This window comes from Monodelphis domestica, chromosome 3 (genome assembly GCF_027887165.1).
Source record: "Monodelphis domestica isolate mMonDom1 chromosome 3, mMonDom1.pri, whole genome shotgun sequence".
Classification (NCBI taxonomy): Eukaryota; Metazoa; Chordata; class Mammalia; order Didelphimorphia; family Didelphidae; genus Monodelphis; species Monodelphis domestica.
Genome location: NC_077229.1, coordinates 48320581 through 48342392, shown reverse-complemented (window position 1 = coordinate 48342392; position 21812 = coordinate 48320581). Strand labels below are relative to the sequence as shown.

The 21812-nt window shown below is 39.1% G+C and overlaps 1 protein-coding gene across 2 annotated transcripts in view; it reads right to left on the bottom strand.

Moving 5' to 3' along the window:
• Positions 1–21812, bottom strand: part of DNAH10 (dynein axonemal heavy chain 10) — a 196398-nt gene that overhangs the window by 75148 nt on the left and 99438 nt on the right. For both annotated transcript variants that reach the window (XM_007489932.3, XM_056821891.1), the window contains 13 exons: positions 19824–19970; positions 18842–19033; positions 18526–18644; positions 14322–14480; positions 13016–13151; positions 11492–11614; positions 10399–10533; positions 7103–7319; positions 5467–5586; positions 3889–4034; positions 3006–3158; positions 1239–1499; positions 911–1083 (listed from right to left, as the gene is read on the bottom strand). In XM_007489932.3, coding sequence (XP_007489994.2) covers positions 911–1083; positions 1239–1499; positions 3006–3158; positions 3889–4034; positions 5467–5586; positions 7103–7319; positions 10399–10533; positions 11492–11614; positions 13016–13151; positions 14322–14480; positions 18526–18644; positions 18842–19033; positions 19824–19970 — 2081 coding nt within the window. The remainder of the gene's footprint in view (positions 1–910; positions 1084–1238; positions 1500–3005; positions 3159–3888; positions 4035–5466; positions 5587–7102; positions 7320–10398; positions 10534–11491; positions 11615–13015; positions 13152–14321; positions 14481–18525; positions 18645–18841; positions 19034–19823; positions 19971–21812) is intronic.

The following is a 21812-nucleotide window of genomic DNA, read 5'->3' as shown; positions in this document are numbered from 1 at the left end:
ATTCTAGACAGCAAGACAATTCTGGGTATGACATATTAGGATAGACACTGATAAATTAGAGAACATCCACCAAAGAAGGAGAAGGACCTTGAGGGCATACCATATGAGGAACCAGCTGTGAAGGAACTGAAGATGAATGGAGAAGAACAGACCAAAGGAACAGGATCACTGCCTTAAACTATGTGAAGAATTGTCACTTGAAAGGGGGGTTGGACTTGTTCTACTTCATCCCAGAGCACAGAATGTGAAACAATAGATATAATTCACCAAGAAGCAATGTGAGCTAGCCATAGGTAGAATGGACTTCCTTAGGAGGTGGTGGGTTCTTCCTCTGTGAATGTCTTTAAGCAAAAGCCACTTGTCAAACATGCTGTAGAGGGAATCCTCTACAGCTCGGTGTCATCATCAAAGGAACTGGAATCAACAAAACTTGAGTTCAAATTTGACTTCACACTTTTTACTAGCTGTGAGATTCTAGACAAGTCACTTAACCTCATCTGCCTTAATTTTCTCATTGTAAAATGGGGATGCTAATAGTACCTACCTCCCAAACTTCTTGTGAGGATCAAATGAGATATTTGTAAAGTGTGTTTCTAACCTTAAAACACTTTATCAATGTTAACTATGATGCTGATGGTTGTTGAGATGAGGGTTGAATCTCTAGCTAAGGTTCTGTTCTCCTGAGAAGACCTAAACATGCCTGCCACCTTGGCAACCCATGTGCCTATCTCCAGTCTGTCCACACGTTAGAAAGACACTCATTGGATTCTGAAAAAAGAAGTATGTCTACATCCCCTTAACAAGGACACAGAGTCACTTATGGTTCTCTTTGTGACTCCGTCCCTCTAAGAGGATCTGCTGAAACCACGGGTGCACACGAGGGCACCAGATCCAGACCAGACAGGCTTACCGCTCGGGGTTGGTGAGGACAAGACCATTAAATACTCTTGAGAGATCTCGAAGGTTAAAGATGTAATGGAACTTGGAAGGCGTGGGAGGCAGATCCTGGACAATCAGTTGGTAAAGCATCAGTGTGCAGGTAGTCAATAAGTCACTTATCCAAGCAATCTGTTCCGTAAACACCTACAAAGTGAAACCAAACTGCAAGTAACCGAGTGGCCTGAGGGAGAAAGACAGAGTCAAAAAAGAAATGCCAGCTGCGTGGAGTTGGGTAGTGAGAGAAGGGGCAGCTCATGAAAGAGCCCTTTGAATGTTGTCATTTTTTAAGTTGAAATTACCTTGGTATGGCCTTTCAAGATGGAGGAATAAATTAGATGCAAAGACTCCTCAGAAGGAAATGGTACATTGAAAACGTTGAAGAGAGAAATAAATCTTGGGTCAACTTCATTACGGCCTCCTCCAGCCTTTCCCATTGCAGCAATGAAACCAAGGTCTTTAAGGGTTTTACAATTCATCTCCTTCCCGCGGTCATAAAGGTAACTCTTCTCCAAAAGGAGCTTCAGCAAAGCTATGGGTTGCTGAGTGCCATACTCATCAACCTTATTTTTTGGAAGAAAAGAGTCAATCAATGGGCCAATCAACAAACATTTAGGTTCCTAAATATGTGCCATACACTGTGCTGGGCAAAGAAAACCAAAAATGAAACAGTCCTTGCCCTCAAGGAGCTTACATTCTTTTTTTCCCCAACAATCACTTTCTCTCTTAGTAATAGCTCTAAGACAGAAGGGCAAAGGCTACACAAATGGAGTTAAGTGACTTGCCCAGGGTCACACAGCTAAGAAGCTAAGAAGTGTCTGAGGCCACATTTGAACCCAGGTCCTCCCAACTCCAGGCCTAGCATTCTATCCACAGCGCCACCCAATTGCCCCAAGGAGCTTACATCCCATCATGGAAGATACATTGTCAGATTTAGCTGCTCATTAGCTGTGCACTTACCCTACCAGAGAAATACTATTTTTCCAAAATGACTGCTCCCTAGCATCCCATCATCCCTTATCCCAACACTAACATATAATGTTAAATGCTAGACAGAACAGGGGTGCACTGGTGTTTAACAACCAACTCTCCCAAAAAAACAATGTACTTGGGGGCAGCTGGGTAGCTCAGTGGATTGAGAGTCAGGCCTACAGATGAGAGGTTCTAGGTTCAAATTTGACCTCAGACACTTCACAGCTGTGTGATCCTGGGCAAGTCACTTAACCCTCATTGTCTACCCCTTTCCAATCTTCTGCCTTAAAACCAATACATAGTATTGGTTCTAAGACAGAAGGTAAGGGTTTAAAAAATAATAATAAGTTTAACTTGTATTGTTAATATTTTCTCAATCATTTTATAACATCCATGAAATCAAGAAATCAAGTCCTGATTTGTAGCATTTGCTAATTTCCAAGACATAAATGATCACACTGAAAACTTAATCGAATGTCAGCATTTCTGAGTCTGTTTGAGCTAGCTCCAGCACATACCAGACCCCTATGCAAACTTTGCCAAGGGAGCCTCTGTACCCAGAAATATCCTCACAGTGTATAGTGATGGTCTCCCTCCTTAAATGGGGAAAATCAGAACCTAGTAGGTCTAAGTGGGTGGGAACTATGCCTATTTCCAGGAAGTAAGAAAGGACGGGCAATGAATTATTATTTCAAGTGGCAGAAAAGCCTAAATTCACTAATTAACATGTTATTGAATTCAACCACTGTTCTTCTTTTAAAAAACTAAATGGAGGGGGCAGCTGGGTAGGTCAGTGGATTGAGAGCCAAGTCTAGAGACGGAAGGTCCTGGGTTCAAATCTGGCCTCAGACACTTCCCAGTTGTGTGACCCTGGGTGAGTCACTTGACCCCCATTGCCTAGCCCTTACCACTCTTCTGCCTTGGAGCCAATACACAGTACTGGTTCCAAGATGGAAGGTGAGGGTTTAAAAAAAATTTTAAATGGAGCCCATAGGCAGAGAGAGAAAAAGAAACCCCATAACCACTCTGGAGCCTCCAAATAAGAATACAGACTTCTCCCCTTTCTCTACCTGTTCTCAATGAAATCTTTAATTTACCTTTGGCATATTCATATCATCCATGAACACCAGGAGACGTTTCCCCATTGGCGGTCCATAAGTGTCTTTGGTTCTCTTCTCAACATTCGCCTCCAAGTTCCTTTGGATATCCATGGAGGTGGTACGAGAAGAGAAATTAACGATGAGTACAATCTAAATTAGAAAGAGATAGTGATGGAGATAGGAAGCAAATTATTTGGAATAGTGTAATTCTATCTTATTACAGTCAATCACAAAAGTGTGAATAAGTTTCAAACTATTTGATTAATTTAACCCTTTTCATCTCACTGAAATGATTTATTAAATCAACTTCTTCGTGCTTTAAGCCATAAATTGAACCTTTTCTCTGAAAGAGGCCAATCCTGTCTGCCAATGTGCAAATTTGCCAGTTTCTATATATGGGCCTTGGAAGCAAAAAAGGATGAGAAAAGCACACATTGAAAGGGTGAAGAGGTAAAGATGAATAAAAGATGAATAAAAAGAGTATTTTGAGTATCTTATTTTACTTGCTTATTTTTAAACTCTTACCTTCTGTCTCAGAATCAATACTAAGTATTGGGTATAAGACAGAAGAGCAATAAGGACTGGGTAGTGGGGGTTAAGTGACTTATCCAAGGTCACACAGCTAGGCATTATTGAGATCACATTTGAACACAGGACCTCCAGTCTCCAGGCCTGGCTCTCTATTCACTAAGTCACCTAGCCATTCCAGTTTGAGTCCTTTATATGGAAGTAAAATGCAAAATGTGTAAAAGAATTAGAAATAATAGATTTAATCAGCTAATATGTGATCCAATTAGTTAACTAAGTTGCAAAGGTTTTTTTGCAGATGTTAAAGAGCTAGAAAAATATGGGTTATTATTCATTAAGAACAAGAACTTACATAGAGGTCTTGGTTCAAATTCTTTAAGAAGTTCTGGGTAGTAGCTGTCTTAGAGGTACCAGATTCACCCACAAAAATAACAGGGTGCTTAATTTTAACCATTTGCTCCAGCAACCAGGTTGTACGGGTGGTATCCACTGTGTGAACTGTGAAACATTTAAGAATTCATTTAAAATGCAATTGATTGGACATCTGGCAGTCTAGAGTTGATTTATTGGGGACAAAAGACCTTGGCAATCTCCTCTAAATCCGATACATAGCTCAGGCTCTTGGCCCTTCTAAAGTCTAGAACTGGTACAGCTGATTATTTTCAGTGGCATTGGTCCCTAAGATTTTTAGTGCTGATATTTTCAAATGCACAACATCCCAAAATTCAAATTTATAAGGCAGAACAATTTGAGGAATGATTATTTGCTCCACAAAAGTACTCACTACCTCATTTTCCTCCAAATAAGTAGTAATAGAGCCCTGAAGTTGAACTGTTATCCACTTCCTCCCATTAATACGAACCCAACATGCCAGAGGGCTTTCTCAGTGTCTCCAGACATCCTAAAGGTGCCAGCATGGCTTTCTGGCTGTCCACAAGTCATCCCTTCCCCTCGTCATGTGACTAGTTTATTGTCTCTTCCTATCATACATCTCCCAGTCATATCCTTTACTCCTGCCTTTCTTCAGAGTGCATATATGTTGTGGCTCACGCCATTGCTCTCAGAGCAACATTTCATTTCAGTTCTGTGAAGACGCTGGTATTCCGTGCCTTGCTTCCACTAGTCTAATGTTATTATTAAAAAGAATGTCTGTTCACAAGTAATACCCAATGAAATTGTGCGTTAGTTGTGGAAAGGGTGGGTGGAGGGGAGGGAGGGAAATAACGTGATTATTGTAACCAAGGAATAATGTTATAAAATGACTAAATAAACTTATTCCAATGGGAAAAAATTAAAAAATAAAATAAAATAAATAAATAAATAAAAATAATGTCTATTAAAATGATTTTTACATTTAATTAAGGAAAAATAAAATATCAAATTTTAAAAAAGAATATCTAGTTCAGTCTTAAAATTTGACTTGCACAGATCTAAGGAAAAGAATAATTATTTAAAAAGTCACACTGAGCAGTCTCACACTTAAAAACCAATTCTAGAGACTTCCAGTCTCTATTTCCTGCCTCCCCTGCTTTTTGCCTATTAGCACTGGACAGCACGGTGGAGCCAACAATGTGGCATCTGCTGCACTTGTCAAAATGGCAGAAACCATGGGATACAAGTAAGGCCGGCCACGGAGGTGCCCAATGGGAACCATGTTAGAGCACACTGACCCCACCACCATCACCAACTGCTCCTTCTATAATGCTGAAGGTTAGAGTTCAAGATGGACAAAGAGAGAGCACAAAAACATCATTACCCAAAAGAACCTGTCCTTTATTAAAAAGTGATCACCACTTGAGAAGTCAATACTCAAACATACTGACCTCAATCGCTGTTGGCCAAGCCTCTAGAATGAATTCACAAGGATGCTTTTCTCTCCCCCATATTCGGCAGAAATAATTATTCTCGTGCTAATTTTATTGTCACTTACCCAGGATGTCAATAAATTTCTGTTCTCGGTCATGAATGTACTCAGGAACCAGTCTGCTCCATGGGAGCCACCTCTTCTTTTTGTAATCAAAATGGAAGTCATACAGTGTTGGAAGCTGACCTAAAGCAAACAGTCAACACTTCAGCTCTAGAACACTGGAAATTAAGTCAGACTTAGAGACTTCAGCTTGTGAATTGTTTTTATTAAAACAGCAAAATTGTATATTCTCGTGAATCACATCGAGATTATCTTTAAATCATTTTATACTTTAAAATGTTAGAGACAAGCTGCTGATCTTCATCAGTAAAGGGAGTTTCTGCAAGTTCCCTAACAAGGAAATCACCAGGTAAAGAGAGAGCTATGCCAAGACCCCTTTCTAACTAGATACTCAAGTTCAAATCTTCCAGGAAAAAAAAAAACAAACCTTTTAATAAATAGCAGTCTTGAGGCAGCTAAGTGATTGAATGGATGAAGTGCCAGGCCTGGAAATAGGAGATTGCAAGTTCAAAATCTGGTCTCAGACACCTCCTAGCTGTGTGACCCTGGGCAAGTCACTTACTCCCAATTGCCTTGCCCTTACCAGTCTTCTGCCCTGGAACTGATACTTAGTATCTATTCTAAGATAGAAGGGAAGGGTGTGGGGTTTTCTAAAATTAGAAATAATAATAAACAGCAGTCTTCAGATAAAGACATCTTTTCTTCCCCCAGAGAAGAAAAAAAATCTTAATATGATTTCGTGCAGGTTTTTTCTTCAAAGCCCTGCTTTGTATTTTTCTATGAAAATGCTATGTAAAGAGATATATGCTAGGAAATTATGGTGCAATAAAAACAAAAGTTTGTCAATAAAAATGGATTTATAAAAAAAGAAAAAACCATATCTAACTATGCAACGGGGCAGAAGGATGTTCCTTTGTAACTCAAAGACCTAGCTTGGTAAGGATAGAGAAGAAATATTACAAAGTTGGCAGGAATATGAAAAATTCAAATAACTGCTCAGACCCAGATCAATGCCTTAGCTAAAATCAAATCAGTTCACAAGCCCTTATTAAGCAATCTACTATGAGTCAGACACCATGCCAGGTGTTGGGGATACAAGGACAAAAATGAAATAATCTCTGCCCAAACTCTAGCTAAGAGGGGAGATGGCCAGTACAGAGATCAAAATCGGGGATGAAGTATCTTGTATATAGAGAATGGCTTTTAAATGACAGTCCAGCTGGACCTTTGAATTAGGGGAGTGAAGGAGGAAGGGGGGACACTACATGGCTTAGAATCTTCAAGACATATAAAATGAGGGATTCTGATTTCAGCAGGAACTTACTACCATCGCCTAATCCACAACCAAACTCCTTTTTAAGGGGTCCAGATCTATGATTTCATCAGGGTGAGGAATTTACCCTGATGAGGATTACCAACTGCTCTGTGGCTTGGTCTTCAAACAGAGCCTCAGGCACTGAAAGGTTAAGTGTTGTGCCTCAGTTTCCTCCTCTATTAGTAGCAAGGGTCCCCATTACTCTGAGACCCCAGACCTCTATCCACCATTCCACAATATCTCTCAAACGTGGTCCCAAATAATACCAGTATCACTTTCTGAATGTAGAAGTTGGGAGAATGGGTCATCATGGGCAGCACCAACCTGGCAATGAACCAGGCTTGGCCCAGTCTTCATCTTCAGCTACTGTTGACATGGAGGAAATTCTTTTAACACATTCATCAAATTTTAGTCTCCCATCATCAAGGAGGGAGGCCCCCAAGGAGCAGTAAAGGGCCTCCAAGAAGAAACATTCCAAGATTTCCGTTTCTTCTATTTCTGCTTCAAGCAAGGAATCCAACATCCTGGTTAACTGAGTCACCTAATATATGGGGGGGAAAGGGGGAAAACATGAAGTTCAGAATTCTAGACCCACTTGATGAGCTTCTGTTACACAGCAATCAATCAATCAGTCATTAAGCATCTAAGGGAAGTCATCTCGGGATGCTGGGGATAAAAAGACAGAAGAAAAACCACCTCTGACCTCAAGGAGCTCACATTCTCTCGAGGGAAATAGCACATACACATATAAATAGATAAAAATACATCCAAGGCAAATGAGTTGGGGAAGCATGAGCAGGTGGAGGATCAGGAAGGGCCTCATGGAAGAGGTGGAGTTTGAGCTGAGTTCTGAAGGAAGCAAGAGATGAAGGTGAGGAAGGAGGACCCTCTGGCAAGGGGAGACAGCCAGTGCAGAGATAAACATGGGAGATGATGTATCATGGGCATGGAGGATGGCTTTTGAATGACAGTTTGGCTGGGCCTCCCTCTCTCTCTCTCTCTCTCTCTCTCTCTCTCTCTCTCTCTCTCTCTCTATATATATATATATATATATATATATATATATATATATATATCTGTCTCTCTCTTTCTCTCTTGTGTGTGTCTCTCTCTGTCTCTCTGTCTCTCTCTCTCACACACAGACACACAAATAAATAATTAGAAGTTTAATATGTCTCCAAGGTTCATTTTTGAATACCAAACAGAATAGCTCATCATTGAGCAACTTGAGGTTGAGGGGTAAGGGAGTAACATGGTCAGACCTTCTGGTTCAGAATGAGCACTTTGGCAACTGTGTGGAATATGGACTGGAGATGGAAAGATCGAAACAGAGAGACAATTGGGAAGCTTTCATGATAAGCAGGTGATAAAGGCCTGGACATTTTGGCCAACCATGGATTGGTTATCAATTTCTCTAAATAACTGTAGCCCTTGACATTGTCTATCACCCTCTCCTCCCAGAAATTCTCTCTTCTCTAGGTTTGCATGACACTGTTCGTTCCTGGATCTCCTCCTCTCTGTCCACTGACCACTACTCAGCTTGCTTGCTTTGTTCTTTGTTCAGGTCACATCCATAACGTATGGGTATCTATCTGTCCCCCTAGGCTCTATCTTGGCCCTTCTTCTCTCTTCTCTCTATACCAACTTGCTTAGTGATTCCATCAGCTTCCATGAGTTCAACTATGATCTCTGTGTAGATGTTCTCAGATGTATCTTACAGCCCTAGAATCACTCTAAAACTCAGGTCCTATGCTACCAATTGCCTCTTGGACATCTCAAATTGGCTGTCCTGTAGGAATCTCAAATTAAACATGACCAAAACAGAACTTAGAATCAAATCATCCCCCATTCCCAATTTCTCTACTACTGTTGAGAGTACCATGATCTTCCCAGTCATATAGGCTCACAAACTCAGTATTATTCAAGCTAGGCAGCTATTCCAGGTAGAGGCAGGTGGGTGAAGCAATGGATAGTGCTGGGCCTGGAATCAGGAAGACTTGCATTCAAATCTGACCTCAGACACTCAGTCTATGACCGTGGGCAAGTCATTGAACCCTGTTTGTCTGTTTCCTCATCTGTCAAATGACCTTGAGAAGGAAATGGCAAGTCACTCCAGCATCTTTGCCAAGAAAATCTCAAATAGGGTCAAGAAGATCTGGACACGACAGAAAAAAGATGACCGCCTCCCTTCCCACCAAGTAATATCAACCTCCTCTGTCTGGCATTTAAAATCCCTCCAAAAACCTACTAGCACTCTGACAGCAAGCATTTATTAAGCACTCAAGGTGGGTCAGGCACTGTGCTAAACATTGGGCATATGAAGAAAAATAGTCACAGTCCTCAAGGAGCTCACATTCTAATGGAAGACACACGTATGACATATGTGCCAAGTGATCATCTGAAAGGGGAAGACATTAGCAGCTGGCAGGGAGGGGAGAGTGGAGAGAGACAAGGAAAGGCCTCCTGTGGAAGGCAGGATTTAAGCTAAGCCTTGAAGAAAGCCAAGAACAAACACTAAGAATCAGACATGAGAAGAGACCACTCCAGCCATGGAAGTCACCAGTACAAAGGGATGGAGGATAGAGATGAAACGTCTTGTGCAATTCACAGCAAGGAGCTTCATGGAGCCCAAGGATAGGAGTCAAGTATGCAAATCCTGGAGAAGTGGAAGGTTCCAGGTTATGAAAGGCTTTCAAAGCTAACAGAGGAGCTGACATTTGATCCTAGACCCTCTAGATCCTAGACTCTTAGATCCTAGATCCAATAGTGATATCAGAGCCTTGACTGATATCACTCCACCCAACCTAGACAGCCATTGGTCCCCCAGTTATATTCTGTATCCTCCATGGCTTTGCTTGGGCTGCTCCCTGTGTCTAGAGGATCATTCCCCATCCCCCTCTTCGTCTATTTGCCTCATATAGTTGTTATTCAGTCGGTTTTCAGTTATATCTAACTCTTTGTAACACTATTTGGTTTTTGGTTTTTTAATTAATTAATTTTAGAATATTTTTCCAAGGCTACATGATTCATGTTCTCAGAGTTGACAAGCAATTCCTCTGGGTTATACTCGATACCTATTTCCATATTATTCATTTTTGTAATAATCTTTTAAAACCAAAACCTATTTGGGGTTTTCTTGACAGAAATACTGGAGTGGTTTGCCATTTCCTTCTCCAGCTCACTTGACAGATGAAGAAACTGAGGCAAACTGGGTTCAGTGACTTGCCCAAGGGTCACCAGCTAGGAAGTGTCCAAAGTCAGATGTGAACTCAGGAAGTAGCCCAGTGCTCTGTGCACTATGGCACCACCTACCTGCCCTTGGTTTGCCTCCTTTCCATCTTTTAAAGATCAGCTAAAAGTCTAAATTTCCTAGGGAACTTCCCCTGATCCCTCTGCTTGGTAATGATCTCACAGAGCACTTTGTTTTAGAGGCTGTTAATTGCAAATATTATTTAACGGTGTGTAATTTATCCTCTACCAGACTGTAAGCATCTAGAGGGCATTCCCTGAATCTTAGTCTATTACATTTTTTATTTCTACCAACTCTATACATGGGAAGTTTATTGTTGTCAATGAGGAGGAGGAGAAAAAGAGGAGAAGGAGGAAGAGCAATACTTTACCATATTTAGATCTGTCTGAGGAACTATAGTCTTAAGCTTCTCTCCTTGCCTGCCATCTACTATTCCTTCCACAATCACGTCAAGAAGGTAGGGGCAATACTTCTTGAAGAGTTGGTCCAAAACTTTTTGCTCTTGCTGTAAAAGAACACCATTCAAATATGTTACCAAGGGCTGTTGACTTATTAGAATGGTAGGTTTTATTGTTATTTTCAAAAGGCAGGAGGAAGCTGCTCTCCTGGATCTGATGAAACCTAGTCAGTGGGCAAGTGATAAGGATGAAGGGGCAGGACCCTCTTCCAATAATGGATGGCACTAGTGTCCACTACTGAGATATAGATATAGATATATCATATATATTATCAAATATATATATTTGGAGAGACATAGATATGGATATGGATATAGATATAGATATAGATATAGAGATTAGATATAGATATAGATATAGATCCAAAAATGGTCCTATTTTTGGTAAGTTGGTTATGGTAGGAATCTCATTCTGATTTCAACTGATTGCAAATAATTTGAAAATATTTTTCTTTAGTAGCTATACTTATATTACTTCTGGTATATAAACAAACCTGTCAGTCAGGGGCTTTTCACCTCAGCCCTGTGAATTTGTTTTATAATATTTGATAACTATTTCAATATAATTGTCTGTCTTTGTGAGCCCATGTATTTTATTTTATGCATTTCAATTTGTCATTCTGGGGAGGAGTCCATAGACTTCACAAGGCTGCCTAAGAGGTCCATGGTGCAAAAAAGGTTAAGAACTCCTGCTCTGGTTATAACAAAGAAACAAGATGATTTCATTGAAAAAACAACAACAAAATTGGGAACAGAAACCCCTCACTCATTTTAAGTGGCTTTGCCAATTAGTACTTTGGAGATCCAGGACCAGTCCACTTAATTATTATCATCCTCAGCTTCTTCATCAATAAAACGGGGATAATAATATCTGCCCTACTTATCAGACTCAGTCTGAGACATTCTACTCCATAGTAATCATTTGTCACCACTTTTTGGATATGAATTCAATCAGCTATGAGTTCTGCTCACTTGTTTCATTCTCACTTTAGAAAAAATCATTTACCTTGTTGGTGATTTGATTAACCCACATGTTCCAGTAAGGCTCATATTTCAAGTTTTTAGGATCAACATAAACCATCCCACATCGGGAGACAGTGGCGGGCGACGCATATTGTAAGTCCCCAACCTGTAGAAACAAAACAAAGCTATTAAACAAATATCAAAAAAGTCACATAAAATTAAGCTATTTTCTGAGTGCTCGTGAAACAATCAAGGTGGATACTGCCTGAGGTAGAGCTGGTGAACCAGAAATCTGACCACCATCTTTTCACGGGCACACATTTTTCAATTTTAAATGAACTCATTTACCATTTGATGAAATTCAATAGACACTGATTCAGCATGGGCGTTGCCATCATGCCAAGCTATAGGATGGACCTTCCTTCTACATTTTGCATCTCCCTAACTCCCAGAGCTCCAGGGACCTTCTCTGAAGGCCACACAACTTTGGTTTCAGGCAGGCGTCAAAGACAGAGATATACAAACAAGGAGGTATGTATGATCCAATATTTAAGACCCCAATCCATCCAACCCTATCCTACATGCCCTGGTGAAATAAGTGTTTCCTGTGTGCAGGATATTGTGGTAGAGGTACAAAGACAAAGTAAAAAGTCTTCCTGGCTTTCAAGGATCTTAATTCTATTGGACTGGCATATCTTTGGAAAAATGACTGAGATTTGTGGTCAAAAGGTCAAGAGCTTTTGATTTTGATGGGGAAATGTTCTCAAAAGTTGAACTACACCAATAAAATTAATTCATGATATATATATTTTTAACACAACAAGTAATGTGGCTTACTGGTTAGAGAGCCAGCCTTGGAGTCAGAAAGACCTGAGTTCAAGTCCTGCCTCTAGCACATAACAACTTTCTAACCTGGGGCAAGTCACTTTAAACTCTCAGTACCCCATGCAACTCTAAGCTGCAGAGAAGCCTGACCTACCTTAGGTAGAGGGAGTTTCCTATACCCGGGCTCCCTAATCTGAACTTGGGTTTTTTTTTTTTTAAACCCTTACCTTCCGTCTTGGAGTCAATACTGTGTATTGGCTCCAAGGCAGAAGAGTGGTAAGGGCTAGGCAATGGGGGTCAAGTGACTTGCCCAGGGTCACACAGCTGGGAAGTGTCTGAGGCCAGATCCGAACCCAGGACCTCCCGTCTCTAGGGCTAGCTCTCAATCCACTGAGCTACCCAGCTGCACCCAGAACTTGGGGTTTTTTAAATCATTTTGGTAACTGAATTTCAATGAAATAGACTTTCCTCATGATCCTTTTTTTAAAGCATTATTCTGAGAAAGATGTGTTGGACTTCACCACACTGCCAAAAGGCACCCCAAAAATGATAAGAACCCCTCTGTCCTAGACCAGTGAAACCGCAGATATTGTCCCCCAAAATCTATTTACACCATGCAAGCAGAAAAACAAATCACCATATGCAAAAGTCCCTTTGATGAACAGCCAACATGAACAAACCATGGGTGTCCGATTAGTGATGTCATTAACATTTAGCTCAGAATGGTTTCCTCACCACTTACCTCAAACAACAGAGAACAATGAGCCTGAAGCCGGATGCGTTCTCCATTTGCCAAGGTCAGTAGCTTGTTGTCATCCATCACCGAATTCATATTTTCTACCCAGAGTGCATCCACATCACCATCAAATAAAATGTATCTGGAGAAAAGTGGTCAAAGTGAAAAGTGGCTCATAAGCGTCACCTGCCTCTCGGTGGTAACCCCCATGAGGAGCAAGGGCCCTGGTTTAGGGGAGCTGCTGGAGGGACAAGAGAAAGAATTCCAAGTCCACACAGCACAAACATTTCCTAATGAGGAGAGCTGTCCCAAGCTAGAATGGACAGCCTCAGAAGGGACGAGGGAATCCATTGTCTGGGGGGGAGAGGAGGGAAGGGGAGCCTTTGAGCAGATGCTGGATGCCTGTTTGCCAAGTCTGCTGTAGAGAAGGATTTCTTTTAAGTTATGGATGGGGCCAGATGGTCTCTGAGGTCTCTCCCAACTCTGAAATTCTAGGATTTTGTCCTACCCCATATCCTAGGGTCATAGACTTTAGAGTTAAAAGGAGCCTTGGAGTCCCTCTAATCCAACCCCCTCATGTCACTGACTGGAACTGCGGTCCAGAGAGGATCACACAGCAAGTAAGTAGTAAATGCAGGCATCAAACAGCGGTCCTCTGAGTCTAAAGCCAGCAACCTCTCCTGATGTCTTCAAGTATCTTTTGGCATTAAAGCATCACAAGACAAATTGTACATTGGCTATTTCAACAGGTAAGATGGAATCACACGCCGGTTATGTCCCACTGAGGCCAGCCCACAGGAGCTGTCCAAATTACTCTGGCATGCTGGAATCTTGTACTCCCAAATATCATTTGAAATAATCATGAAAAGGCTGGCCCTCAGAGTGAGGGACCTGGGACTCTGCAGCTTTGGAATTATTCAGTGTATTTGCCAAACAGATTTTGAGCTAAAATAGAAAATCAGAATCTTCCTATCCTTCATTAGATCTCATTTTACCATAAAGTAATTCTTAAAAAACAAAACAAAACCCACACATTTTCCATCTTAGAATCAGTACTATATATTGGTTCAAAGGAAGAAGAGTGATAAGAGCTAAGCAATGGGGGTTAAGTGACTTGCCCAGGGTCACACAGCTAGGAAATGTCTGAGGCCAGATTTGAACCCAGGACCTCCTGTCTCTTGGCCTGGATCTCAATCCACTAAGCCACCTAGCTGCTCCCCACAAAATAATTCTTAATGATATCTTTGACCTATAGATGTCCAAATGATTTTTGATTATTTCATATTGCCTAAACTCTTCCGAAAACACTTACTTTCTCTCTTTCTTGTCAGTTGGCTTATTGGTTTCCCTGAAGATGTTTGACAGAACTCCATCCGTCCAGTCTCGAGTAGTAGGATCCAAAATGCCGTATAATTCGATCACGCTCATAGCCTTGGGGTTTAGTATGTAGAGCTTCGTCACTAAGCCAAGCCTAATTTAAAGACACGAATGTGTTAAGGTACAAGAGATGCAAACCTGAACAGGACGTTTCGAATGAGAGCCGCAGACCAAGGTTGAAAGCACACCACCGGCTAAGGAGAAACTGACTTCAGATCTCTCTGTGCCTTATCCGACCCTTTGTAAGGCTCTCAGGACATCAGCATACCTACTTTCAGGATCAGGTTCTTTGAATTAGAAGAGGAATGACAGTATTGTTTGGGAGATGATCTGGAAGCAGATTTTGCCTTGGAGAGCAATAGAAACATCAATGATTACCCTTCCTGAAGCTTTTATTTATTGATGGTACACAGGAGAAAATTCTAAGCCTGTTGAGGACAAACAAGTCAGATTCATAATAACTGATGTATAGAGACCCATTCTCGACTTTCAAAGCCATAAAAGATAGTCAAGTATTTTTTCCCAATAATACCTGCAGCTGATCTAAGAATCAGAAGGAGGAATTCATCTAAAAAATAATATAAAAGGGGGCAGCTGGGTAGCTCAGTGGATTGAGAGCCAGGCCTAGAGACAGGAGGTCCTAGGTTCAAATCTGGCCTCAGATACTTCCCAGCTGTGTGACCCTGGGCAAGTCACTTGACCCCCATTGCCTAGCCCTTACCACTCTTCTGCCTTGGAGCCAATATGCAGAATTGACTCCAAGACAGAAGGTAAGGGTTTAAAATTTTTTTTTCAATAAAAATAAAAAATAATATAAAATAACTCTTCCATGGCCAATAATTTTAAAAGAATCCTTAGCCAATTACATAAAATAATCTAATAATGCTAAATAATTAATGGAAAAGCTTACATTTTTAAAGTCATCTTAAGTCAATGAAACATTGTATCCTGTTTTTCTTTTAATGAGACATTCCAATAGGTCAAATGAATGAACACGCATACACATACATACACACACATACATACCACACACTAATGCACATCAAGTTGGGTACAAAAATAACATATCATTCAATAAGACAAACAGGAGGGAAAGAGGGAAGGGAAAGGAGGAAAAATTGGTCCTAAGCAATATAAGGAGGGGATAAGAAATGAAGAAAAGGAAAAGTATAAGAGAATAAAGAATTAACATTAGCAACCATAATTGTTAGTGTGAATGGGATAAATTCACTCATAAAATGGAAGGGGATGGCAGAATAATTAGAAAGCAGAATCTAACAATAGGTTGCTTACAAGAAATACTTGAAACAGGAAGATGCCCACAGTTAAAAATAAAGAACTAGAGTAATAATTCAGCTTACATTTTTAAATTTTAGTAATCATTCATTACCTCAGATAAAGCAATAGCAAAAATATATCTAATTAAAAGATATAAACAGAGAAACTATATATTGTTGAAACATACCATAGATAATAAATGAATATCAATGATAAATATATATGTAATGTCAGATGAGTTTTCCTATTAATTCAACTAGCTAAAGCCAGTAAGTCAGAATAAATCAGGAAATAGGTTTTATTACATTCAGGGTGACATTCTCTATCAGCAGTTGATGATGTGAATGATGATCATTCACAATTTAGCAAGCAATATTTACACATTATATGAAACAAAGAAAGAGAAAGATGACAATATAGGTAATTATATAAAAATAACATACTTAAAAGTATATTTCATTTCCTGCAGGATATGAAAAAAAGAAATTATTTTCTTAGTATAGCCAATTTCACTCTGTCAAAGTGTCCATCAGACCAGACAAGGGAGGAGGACATCCCTAGGACTCTGAAATCCTCCACCTTTAGGAATTAAGTCTTCTGAAACCAATAAGAGAAAGAAAGAAGATACTTAAGCACATCGTCTGCCATAACTGATATTATACTTCATATATAAAATATACAGCAAAATGGCTGATGCTAAACAAGTTGGAGTCAGTTATGTTTTCTCAAACAATTCCATTTCAGCAGGAACAAATGTCACAACATCTAAATTCTTAAAGGAAAAGTTAAATGAATTACAGGAAATAATAGACAACAAAACTATAATAGTGAGAGACCTCAATTTATCTCTCTGAGACTTAGAGAAATATAACTTAAAAAATAAACAAAAAAGAAATGAAGTACCTGAATAGAATTTTAGAAAAGTAACAGAGGGTCTTTAGAGAATACTGAATGAGAGAAAAGAATATACATATATCTCATTTGTGCATGGCCCCTTCACAAAACATGGTCATGTATTAGGGCATAAAAACATCATGAAGAGATGTGGAAAAGCATATATATATATATATATATATATATATATATATCACTTTTTTGCAGATGATATGATGGTTTCTTTAAAGAACCTTAGAGAATGAATTAAAAAACTAACTGAAACAACGATCAAATTCAGCAAATTTGAAGAATGTAAAATAAACCCATGTAATTCATCAGTATTTCTGTATACTGCCAACAAAATCCAGAAAGAAGAAATAAAAAGAAAGTTTCTATTTAAAATAGCCATCCATTGACACATGTAAAACCCAGTGGAATTGTGCTTCGGCTATGGGAGGGGATGGAGGGGAGGGGAGGGAAAGAACATGACTTGTAACCAAGGCAAAATATTCTAAATTAATTAATTTAAAATTAATTAATTAAATAAAATAACCTTTCATAGTTAATGTAGTTATTTTCCACAAAAAAAAAGACCATAAAAAAATATTTGGGAGTCTACCTGCCAAAACACACTCAGCAACTATACAAACACAATTACAAAATGTTCTCTGCACAAATATATATGGAAAAAATTGAAGAAGTATGAATTGCTCCTAGGTAGATATTACCTGTCAGATTTATGGATAGGGAAAGAATTTGTCACCAAAATAGAAAGAAATAAAAAAGTAAAATGTACAATTTTTATTACATAACATTTAAAAGGTTTTGCAGAAACAAAATTAATATAGCTAAAATTAGAATAGAAGGAAATATGTGCAGGTGGGGAAATCTTTGCAGCAAATTTATCTGATAGAGATCTTATTCTAAAATATATAGAGAACTGATTCAAATTGATATGAAAAGAGCTATTGTCCCAGTTGATAAATGGTCAAAATATATGAATGGGAAATTTTCACAGGAAGAAATCCAAACTATCAATAGCTACAAGGGGGGAAATGCTCTAAATTACTGTTAGAGAAAAACACATTCAAATAACTTTGAATTTCATTATCACACCCAAAAGATTGGAAAGTTGACAAAAGGGGAAATTGCAAGTGCCTGGAGGGACTGTGGGAAAGTACTGATGTAAATTGAGACATTTTTTGCTCAGGACCAATGTGGTCATTTATTTTGCTTCATTACGTATGAGTTTAATTTTTCTTTTTTTTCTCAGTGGATGCGGGAGAGATGGGAGAGAGAGACTGCAAACCTAAAAAATTAAATTAAATTAAATTTTAAAATAAAAATGTTCAAATATATGGTTTATCTATCTGCCTTAATTCCTATGCCTACTAAGAACTACTTACTAGGGATGGTGATCGCAAAGAATAAGATCATAGAGTATTAAAGAGCTTGAGGGGATTTTAGAGACCTCTGAGTCTAACCCTTTTATTTATTTTTCAGATCAGGAAACTGAGGCCTAGACAGGTTAAATGACTTAGTACTCAGGATCACATAGCTGATAAATTTCTTGAGGCAAAATTTGAATTCAGATCTGCCTGACTCCAAGCCTAGTGTTCTATCCACTCCCTTTTTTGTGGCATGTACTTGTTCTGCCATAATTTTAGCATTAGTATGCATATAATGTACAATGTATATGTATATGGTATATATGTGAAGATTAATTCTATTAGCAATTCACTTATGAGTGAAATAAAATGCCAAAAAATAAAACTCCCATCCCTAATAGAAATTACAATAATAGTAACTTGGATTTATAATTTCAAGATCACTATTTTACATCCTAAAATGTGTTGACTAAGTTATTTTGTCAAAGAACTCCAAAAAAAAAAATCTATATGCTAAAAGGGATTCGCTTTATGATTCTAGGAAAATAAAAACTGAGGCGAAGCATGATGACAGTCCTACAGTGGTGCTATACTCACTTTGTCTGGGCCTGGCATAAAGTGTTAATGACGACTGTCTTGCCACCTCTGGTAGGTCCAACCACCATAGTAGTATGGCGAGTCAACATGGTCTCATACATTTGAACCACTTTATCTACCTGTAAGATACACATTGGCACCCAGTTAAAGTGCATCTCTCAAGCTCATCATAATAAACTTAATTTTAAGGAAATGAGGCTCTTTATCATAAATCAGCCTTTAAAAAGAGAATCTTCTATCTACTATTTTTTTAAAGAAAAGCTAATGAGAAAGAAGCCCAGGAGAAATTTCCATTGGTTTCCCATCTGACTCTTACCTGAATTGGTAAAACGATGTAACCATTTTCCTCTAATACTTGTTCTACTGCATCATTGAAGCTGGGGTAGCGAACTCGAGGGCAATCGAGTCCAGGAAACAAGTCAGAAATCAAGCCAAGGAAAAGAGGAACATCTTCAAACACAAACTTGGGAAGATTCATGTCTCTGAGAGCCCTCATCAAGACCACATCCTGGTCAATGTGAAATAAGAAGATGTATTTCTTTTTAATGTTACTTATGGGGTAGCTAGGTGACTCAGCAGAAAGAGAGCCAGATCTAGAGATGGGAAGTTGTGGGTTCAAATCTTAACTAACTGTGTGACCCTAGGCAAGTCATTTAAGCTCCATTGCCTTACTGCCCTTCTGCCTTGGAACCAAAACTTGGTGCAGAGTCTAAAACAGAAAGTAAGAGTTATTTTTTTAATACATGAATTATCTATTTCTTATTACATTCATCCTGCATTTTTATTTGTCTTACAGGAATTTTCCACATCTTCCTTCTTCAAAGGTTCTCCCTTATCTATGATTTTTTTTTTATTCTCAAGCTTCTACAGTAGCTTATGATTGATCTTGAATTATTTAGTTTGTTCTTTGCACTACCTTGACTCCTTGTATGACCTTAATCTTGGGACATTTGTAACTTTTATTTTTTATTGCTAGCATTCATTATTAACAATAATAGCTATATTTTGCATAGAGCTTTAAGGGTTGCAAAGAACTTCATGGTTATCTCACTTTATCTCACAACATGGCTTAGGAATTAGAGGAATTAGACATTATTATTATACCCATTTTACAGATGAAGAAACTGACTTGCCTAGGGCCTCATGCCTAGAAATTGCCTGATACTCAATTTGAGCTCAGGTCTTCCTGCTTTCTGGTCTACTACTGTAGCTGCTGAGCAATCTAGTTGCCTTTTTGTTATTATTATCCTGAGTTATGAAATGAAGAAGGAGGGAATGACACTGGATATGACATTTACCTCTTTAAGTTCAGCAGATCCTCTCTTTAGTTCACCAGCCATCACTAACACTGATTTAAGAGCCCTCAGTCCAAAGTCATAATGGTGTTGTTTGGACAGCTGTTCCCGGGACAGTTTGTACAGCACAGTCATCTTTTTGGCCAGCGTCTGTTTGGCAACAACAACAACAAAAAAAAATCAGTGAAAGATGAGAACCAAGGAGAGCGACTGAGCCCCTACCTGACATAAACGAAAAAACAAAGCTCCACACAATTTCTCTTTAGACATACAAATATGATTGTCTTTCAAAAGCACAGTTGTTTGGTTTTTTAAATCTATTTCAAAATTTAAAGGAAGTGGAAAAAATAAACATCTTACAAAGTTTTGATGAATATGGCAAAAATCAAAATGGAGAGGAAGGAAATTTCCTGAAAGCCTTCTTATAAATGCTTATATAACTTCTATGCCTTGAAGAATAAAGTTGGAAATAGGTCAAAAACTTGCTTTGGTTCACTTTATTGTAAAAAAAGTCAATCATTTCAATCTGTACAAAAAATTCTAAATTTATCTTCCACCATTCCCACCTCCCCAGTGTCTGAATGGCAGATATCAAGGGCAGCTGAGAAATTTTTGTTCTTCACGTGTTTTCAGTCATGTCCAGGTGACTCTTTGGGTCCCCTTCTGGGGTTTTCTTGGCAAAGATACTGGAGTGGTTGGCCATTCCTTCTCCTGCTCATTTTACAGATGAGGAAACTGAGGCAAACAGGGTGAAGTAACTTGCCCAGGGTCACCCAGCTAGAAAGTATCTGATATTATATACCTGGGTTCTCAATAATTCAACAGGATGAATTCTGCTTTGCTTGCTTTGATCATAAAGGGATGAAAGGTCCTTGAGTCAAAAAAATCAAGGAATAATAATAATAATAACTATTTTTTTAAAAGCTAAGTTTACAGAGTACTTATATGTCCCAGGTGCTGTGCTAAGCATTTTACAAATACTATCTCATTTGATTTTCACAACAACCCTGAAGGGTAGGGACTATTATTATCTTCATTTTACAGATGAAGCAGACAACCTGGGACAGTCAGAGGTTAAATAACTTGCTCAGAGTCATGCAGCTAGTGTCTGAGGCTGGATTTGAACTCAGCTTCCCAGCTCTAGGTCATATCACTCTGATATCCATTGTGAAACTCAGCTGCTACAAATTCTTATATTCCAAGTATAGGATTCATGAACAGCATATAAAAACCTGGTAGATTTCCTTTTCAAGCTCCTCTGACAGTTGAAGAAACTGAGGCAAACAGGGTGAAGTGACTTACACAGGGCAAAAAAGCTAATAAATGGCTGGATCTGAACCCAGAATGAGTTCCCAGCCTGGCTCTCTATCTATTGTCACACCCAAGGGGCAGCTAAGTAGTACCATGGATAAGTGCCCAGCCTGGAGTCAAGAAGACCTGAATTCAGATCTGATCTCAGACATTTACTGGCTGTGTAATCCTGGGCAAGTCACTTCACTCTGTATGCCTCAGTTTCCACCCTATCAAATGAGATGGAGAAGGAAATGGCAAAGCACTCCAGTCTCTTTGCCAAGTGTATAATTGAAAATCTGTTACCCTAAAAAAGAACTACATTTCTCAAGAGCCCACTGACTTCCTGTCATTACATACTTCCTGTAGACAGAGGATAAGTGAGGGGGCATTGAGGCTCCGCCTCCTTTTTGGGCATGATGCAGCAATCAGCTGTGATGGTGGTGGTAAGGTGGGAATTTTGAAAATGGCTAACCAGCCATGGGCACATGTTTTTTATTTTGTATCCTCTTTATTCCTTGATTTCTAAGGATCATTTAATAAACCTCCTATAGTTTATTATTAGAGATTAATTTTCAATTTTACACACGAAAACCCCAAATAGTGTCACAAAGTGTCAAGCACAACTGAAACAACTAAACAAGTCATCTAGTCTCTCAGTGGCTGAGGGGCAGAGAAGGCTCCCACCTACACTGGTAGAGC